The sequence below is a fragment of the Pundamilia nyererei genome, unplaced genomic scaffold (genome assembly GCF_000239375.1).
Source record: "Pundamilia nyererei isolate P.nyererei 1_Seehausen unplaced genomic scaffold, PunNye1.0 scaffold00197, whole genome shotgun sequence".
NCBI lineage: Eukaryota > Metazoa > Chordata > Actinopteri > Cichliformes > Cichlidae > Pundamilia > Pundamilia nyererei.
Window position 1 is genome coordinate 568,577 of NW_005187598.1, and position 7,675 is coordinate 576,251.

Consider the following 7,675-nt stretch of genomic DNA (forward strand, 5'->3'; position numbering starts at 1 on the left):
GTGGATGGATGGATGGATGGATGGATGGACGGATGGATAAACGGATGGATGCGTGGATGGATGGTCTGGATTGGGAGGGAGACTGGATGAAACTCACCACATGTGTCCCCCTGTGGTAAACTGAGTTTTTGGACATGAGTTCGACAGGCACAGCTGTCTAGATATGATCCCATAGCTGACAGTGCATGTCAGAGCACAGACAAAGCCATGATGTGCAAAGAATTGTCTGTAGAGCTCTGACACAGAAAATTCCAGGCCAAGCTGAACAATCCAGGTAGAACAACCTTAGCTAGGGAGGAGAACCTGGCGGTCACTCCGACAGAGCTTCAGTATTGCTCTGTAGAGAGAAGAAAACTTTCCAGAAATTCTCTGGTCTGATGAAACAAATATTGTATTCTTTGGACTGAATGCCAGGCATCATGGCTAGAGGAAACCAGGCACTGCTCATCACCTCCCCAATAAGCAAAGTGATGGCACCATCATGCTATGGGAAGGAACTGGGAGACCAACATGTAGCCACACATCTGAAAGCATATTGATTTGCTCTCCTGATATTTAGACTGTAGTATTGATATTTTAACCTTTCTTTGAATGCAGCAGTGTGTAGAGACAACCTTGAGGATAACGTGCTCCAGAGTGCTTTGGACCTGGGAGTAAAGTTTCATCTTGCAGTTATTTTAAAGCTACCTAACAACTCCTGTGTTGGCTATCTTGGGTCTGCGTCTTTGCTTAGTGCCATTATTTACTGACAGAACATCAGCAAAAGTTGTAACCATGAATGGCATCAGCAATTTGCCTGTTTTAGAGAGTTTAGAAAGTGTGTGTTTTCCTATGAAGCATCATTTTTGAATAACAATACAAACTAGAAAAAATTTGCGTTTCCTGCGAAAATGCTGTGTGGATGCCGTAATGCTGAAGCTGTCTGCTGAAAATAGCTGAAAAAGATTAAAAGTTGCAAAAGTGTATGGCGGTAAAGAAACTGAAAATTCTGCTGAAAACAGGTGAAGAAGCAGAAAAACCCGGGCCTCTCGCTCTGAGAATGGCTGCTCATCTCACTGAGCTAAAAAACAGCTCAACCCGGCAAGCAAAATTAGTGACCACATTGATAATGTGTTCCATTCATTTCAATGGTCAAAAGTCATAGCACACATTAGCAGAAATAGCAGAATTTTTTAAAGTTTGAACATAGTATTTATACTAAAACATAGTCTTTCTTCTAAATCATAATATTTGAACTAATTGATATTATTTCTGCCAAATCACAGGATTTCTGGTAAATCACAGTGTTTGTGCCAAATCACAGGATTTGTACGAAATCATAGCATTTGCGACAAATCATAGTATTTAGCTAAATCTGTGCTAAAACATAGTATTTCTGCTAAAACTTAGTATTTATACTAAATAATATTTTTTCTGCCAAATGTCCATGTGCTGAAACATAGAAAATTCTGCCAAATCATAATATTTGAACCAAATCATACAATTTGTGCTAAAACATTATTTATGATTTAGCAGAAACACTGGGACTTGGTAGAAATACTATGATTTACATGCAATACATTGACTTAGGAGAAATACTATAATCAAGCAAAAAGTACTACAGCATAGCAGAAATTCTATCATTGAGCAAAATTACTAAGATTTGGCAGAAATACTATGTTTTTTGATTTGATTTGATTTGATATACCTTTATTAGTCCCACAAAAGGGAAATTTCATAAGGCTGCCGACCTACTGCACGCAATGGCGGCGCCATCTTACCCTCCGACCATAGATACATTACAGAAAACATCACATGGGGAAGACAGGTCAGAGAGGTATAACAATGGAAAATGCACCACATGAGGAAAGATAAGGAGAAAAAACTCCCCCCAGACTGAGCTCCAACAGGGAGATCAGTTTGAGAACATATCCTATGATTTGGCTCAAATACTATGACTTAGCAGTAATACTATGTTTTGGTACAAATGCTATGCTTTGGCTCAAATACTAGGATTCGGCAGACACTATGATTTAGCAGAAATAATATGATTTGGCAGAAATACTAAACTTTGGCACAAATACTATAATTGAGTACAAGTACTATAAGATAACAGAAATATCATGATTTAGCAGAAATACTATGTTTTTGCAGAAACACTGTAATCTCGCTCAAATACTATGAAATAACAGTAATACTATGATTTGGCAGAAATACTACATTTTAGTACAAATACTATGACAAAGCAGAAGTACTATGATTTAGTAGTAATATAATAACATAACAGTCATACTTCGATTTTGCAGACATGCTGTGTTTTTGCACAAATACTATGATTTGGCACAAATGCTATGATTTAGCAGAAATACTATGATTGGGTACAAATACTGTGATTTGGCAATAATACTGCGTTTTAGCATAACTACTGAGATTTGATTGAAATACTATGATTTAGAGAAATACTATGACTTTGTACAAATACGATGCTTTGGCACAAATACCATGATTTGGTTCGAATACTATGATTTGAAACAAATACTATGATTTGGCAGAAATACTATGCCTTAGTAGTAATACTATAACATAACAGATATTGGTTGTGCAGACATTCTATGTTTTTACACAAATACTATAATATGGCAGAAATACTATGTTTTAGCACAAATACCATGATTTGGTATAAATACTATGATTTGACAAATATACTATATTCAGCACATATACTACAACATAACAGAAATTTTACGACTTAGTACTAATACTATAACATAACAGAAAAATATTATTTGCCACAAGTACTGTGATTTAGTACAAATACTACGAATTGGCAGAATCAGAATCAGAATCAGAAAGGGTTTTATTGAGCAGGTTTACAACATTAGGAAATTGCTGCGGTGCTTCAGTGCAAACATAATGTCATAAATTGCGCTTAAATAGACATGAAAATAAAAATAAGAATAAGAATTAAAAGTGCTACGTAGAAAGATATATACATGAGTGCAGGTGGTGATCAGTGCCAAAACATGGCTATGATTTGGTAAAAATACTATGATTTGGCACATATACTATATTCAGCAGATACACTATGACATAACAGAAATTCTACGACTTAGTAGTAATACTATAACATAACATAACAGAAATATTAAGTGGGCACAAATACTATAATTTGGCAAAAATACCATGATTTGGCACAAATACAATGATATGACAGAAATACTATGATTGGGTACAAATACTATGTATTTGTATACTATGAAAGTATGAGGAGGTCGTTAAGTTTCAAAGACAAGCAAGTTTTAGCAGAATTGTGGAAGTTTTCCATTCATTTCAATGGGACAAAAAAAGGAAAAAAGTGTAATATTTTAAAAAGTATAATAGTAATAAACACCAAAAGTCATAGCACCCATCTCCAGAAAAACCAGAACAGTTTAGAGTTTGAACGGTGAAAATCGGCTGAAAACTGAGGAAGTAGCTAAGTGCCAAAAAATGTACGGAAGCAACTAGATTATAGTGGAATAAAGAATAAAGAGAAACAGGAACTCAATAGTGTGGATGCCTGTGAGGCATCCACACAACTAGATGTGAAGTGGTGCTTTTTTCAAAATAAGCTATCACCCAGTACATAGCACAAGCTAAACTTCCTCACAGACACTTTGAACAGTCAGTCAGCCCCCTTTTTAGGAGACGAATCACCTAAATGTCTGAATGCAAAGCCACATTTGGAGTATTACAACCTGCGCCCTCACAGTCAGGCAATAATTTCACAGTCCTGCCTTTGATACAACAGGACACTTGATTGTCTGTGTAAATATGACTTTTTGCCCAGCTAAATAATCCACAGTTGTATATGTTGCTGTGGTTTACTGTATATCTTGACGGCTCTGTCTTATGAAACCTCATATTTGAAAAACTTACATACATTTGAACGGTTTCATATTGAAGGCTACACCCAATATGAAAATATTGGGTGTAGCCTCAGATATTTTTGTTGGTTTTGTGCCACTTCAGTTGAGTTTTAGCTGATTATTCTTCTGGTAGTAGCAAGACTGACATATGTTAGAGTTTTACTCTTTGACAAGAAGACGGAATACTTTATATCTTTGACCCACTCTCTTCTTCGGATTTGCATAAAACTTAAATAAAAAAGCACATAATCGTTTAGTGATTAGTACGGCATCATAACGGACTTACCAACAGTTGTGAAAACAGTGCAACAGAAGAACATAGAGCCGAAAAAATCCCATCTATCAGGTCTCTGGAACCATATGGACTGGAACTCGTTCTGCATTTTCTCCGTCACTCCCTCCACTATTTGTTCAGTGGCGGTGCTATTAGCTGAGAAAGAGAGATGAGAAAATCCCAGTGCAGAGCAAATCAGTGATGCTACTGATACAATGATAATACAAAGTCTGTTTAATTACCAAACACATAATTAAGTTCATCAAAGACACGTTTGATCTGCTACAAACAGAGTTTTGTGAGCGCTCACCGGTGAGGTTTTGTACGGTCTCTACCATTTGGCACAGAAACTTGTGGTACTCCTCCTGGACAGCGGACGGTGTGTGTCCCTCGATGTGTTGGAAAATAAGCGCACCCAGCGCTGCGTATGCCACCAAAGAGGAGCACAGCAAAAGGTGCGGAACGAACCTCCAAAAGCGCGCCGCGCACTTCTTGGACTCATTCTTTACACTTATTGTTCTCTTCGCTTTCACTGACATCTTCGTCCCCGCAGCGCCTGCAGTCCGTGAGGAGAGCGCCTGTAGTTCCGTTAACTGCTGGCTGCGTCGGTCTGTCTCTCTTCTGCCAAGTGCAGAGAACCGCGAGTCCGTCGCGGGGCCGCGCACAGCCAAAGCGGAAATGATTTGACTTTAATTAGTGCACGTGGTTGAAAATAAATAAATAAAGCGTTACGCCCTTGATGATCTTCAGTTGAACTTTTCCGAACAAGTTTCTGTTCCTGATCAGAGATCAAATTCACTCCCAAAAACACACCCAGCAGCCCAGACAGGGTGGCCCACATATTAACCCGCATCTCTACATAAAATCACATTTACACAGTTCTTTCAACTTTAACTTGTATTTTATTTTGAATATCTTTACAAATAAACCTTTACAAGAGCCATTCTTCCACTTTCTTCAGGACCCTATCCCGGTGGGTACAATCTAGACAGATCACCAGTCTGTCACAGGACACAGAGAGACAGACAACCATCCTCTCATATTCATACCTGTACAATCACAAATAACTGCATATCTTTGGCCTGTGGGAGAAGGGCATCAGAAAGGCAAGAGGTGGCTCCCAGGAGCAGAGTCATAACACTGAGGTTCAAACAAAAACTATTCGATTTACTGGGCAAACTGTAACAAAATGATGAGACTCGATGGGTGTGGATTTACATGACATGTCTGAAAGAGGAAGGACATCAGATTTGACTACACGAAGTAGCTGAAATTGAAACCAACTAAAAAACCAAATGTGCAAACATGGTGGGGTGGGGGGCAAACTGGAATGTGAGATGACTGTGGAGAGCAGGTGAGCGGGGAGCAGAGAGCTGCCACGTGACGCTCTTCTGAGAGTCTGACTCTGCGGCTGCCTGTGCTCTCACCGGCGGTGCATCCAGCATAGTGGACAAAACCTCTTGGTCTTCTGCTTTCTGAGTGGCTGTCCTCCACTCCTGTTCCCTCCACCCGCTTCACCTACAAGTGTGAGTTCTGCAACACATTCACCACACAACAACGTCAAAGCGCACATATTCCTGAGTTTATGACTTGAGAAGGCACAGATGGTCTAATCACACCTGTGGTTGTGAGCTGTAAATAAATCAATGAGTGCATTTTAAATTACAGTTTGCAGCTTAAGTATATTTGTGAAAGTATCCTTAAAAATTAGATACTTACAGAAAACTTACAAATTTGTCAAGGAATCAAATAATTATATTCTGCACTGTAAGTTATTGTGACAGATCTCTTTTTTAAACTTAGCCGTTCGGGGGTGTCTGTAGCATCATCTACTGATGGTTGATGGTTCGATCCCTGGCTGCTCTAGTCCAAATATCCTTGGGAAAGATAATGGCACCCGTCCATGAGTGTGAATGCTCGGTAGAAAGCACTTACAGCAACCGAACACTTGAGGATAGAAAGCAGCGCTGGCACAGACGGTGGGTGAAGGTGAACACAAACGTCTCCTCAGGTAAAAGCTCTAAAATTTACTGCGTAAGTTAAGTTGCGTCAAGTTACGTACCCACCACTGTTTGAATGAAACAGTGTGCGTTTCATTCATGCAACACTCACCCTTACTTATGCTGAAATAGGCCAATGCTGCTGACGGCTTCCCATGATGCACTTTGTGTTTTTAATACATTCCTCTCTTTTCACTCTCCGTGTATTTATACACACCTTTTCATTTAGTTACTATTAATCTGTACCACAGCAGAGCGCCGTCTTTGTCCCGTCTCCTCCCTCGGCTGCTCCGCCCTCAGCCAGGTTCTGCTACTGGGTTCTGCTGCTGGGTTCTTGTGGTGTGCTGTTCCTACTTGTTGTCCCTGGTTGTTCACTGATTGCTGAGGTTTTCTTTGAGTTCTTGGAGGATCTTTACCCTACAATATATCACTCTTTGTTATGATTTGATGCTATAAAAATAAAATGTAATTGAGCAGCTATGGTGGAGTGGGATTTTGTTTTAGCAACAAACTCAATGGGCACATTTTCAGAAACTGTACTATGTTGTCTGTCCTTCATTTTGGCGGTTCTGTTTCCTGTTTTGAGCGTATCCAACCCCGAGTGTCCCAGACCGGAGAAAATGTGATAAAAAGTGAAAATGAACGTATTACCCTGAACATCTTGCCCTGTGAGGGTCTTTGGTGGATGTTAAGTAAAAGCACTGTCCCTTGCAGGTGATCACTGATTAGAGCGACTGCACCTATGTTGATGTCGACACTATTCATGTTCCCATTTCAGGAATCAAGACATTTATTGTGTTTCCAAGTGTTGAAGTAGTGTGAGAAGGAACAATATAAAGTAGTGGGGGTCCCTGTGAGGCAGTATTATAACAAGCTGAAGAAGTAGCAACTGAAACAGTGATAAAATGTAAAATTCAAGAATGTGTCTGAGATAATTAAGAAATAACACATTTTTAAGGTGAAGGGCCTTGGTATGTATGAGGATGAATATAAACTCATGTTAAAGGTTCGAAGCACAAACATCAGATGTGAGGTTTGGATGTTTGGTCTCCTTCCTCCGTGGAGCTCAGCTCCCCCTTTGTACTGCGTTGTTGTATTATTAACGTCACTGTAAATAACCACACTGAACTTTGAGTCCAACCTGCCTCGCTGGCTGTGACAGGATCATCTAACAACATAATGGACTCACCAGCTCTCAGTGGTTAGGTGTGGCCTTGGCTCATAAGAAACGCTGAGTTTTCTATAACTCGATTGATTAAAGAATAGATTAGCTGCATAAGCGTGGCACACATCACGGGATTGTCTCATTCACATGTGCGTTACAGTAGTTAGAAAGCCCTTTAATTCGTCTCTCCAAGTCCTTACAAGTAAGACCTCCAGAAAAGACTCACAGCTCACAGATCCAAACCTCTCTCTCTCTCTGACAACCACCCTGAAGAAATCAGTTTGCATCTGTTTGAAGCGCTGATCACTCTTTTCTTCCTTGGCCACCCCTGGTTGAGACGCCATCTAGC

At 39.7% G+C, this 7,675-nt stretch overlaps 1 protein-coding gene across 1 annotated transcript in view; it reads right to left on the reverse strand.

The window, feature by feature from the left end:
- Positions 1-4,770, reverse strand: part of kcnk18 (potassium channel, subfamily K, member 18) — a 12,725-nt gene extending 7,955 nt beyond the window's left edge. The window contains exons 1-2 of the mRNA XM_005747431.1: positions 4,472-4,770; positions 4,174-4,317 (exon numbers count right to left, since the gene is read on the reverse strand). Coding sequence (XP_005747488.1) covers positions 4,174-4,317; positions 4,472-4,700 — 373 coding nt within the window. The 5' untranslated portion in view covers positions 4,701-4,770. The remainder of the gene's footprint in view (positions 1-4,173; positions 4,318-4,471) is intronic.
- Between the last annotated feature and the right edge of the window lie 2,905 nt (positions 4,771-7,675).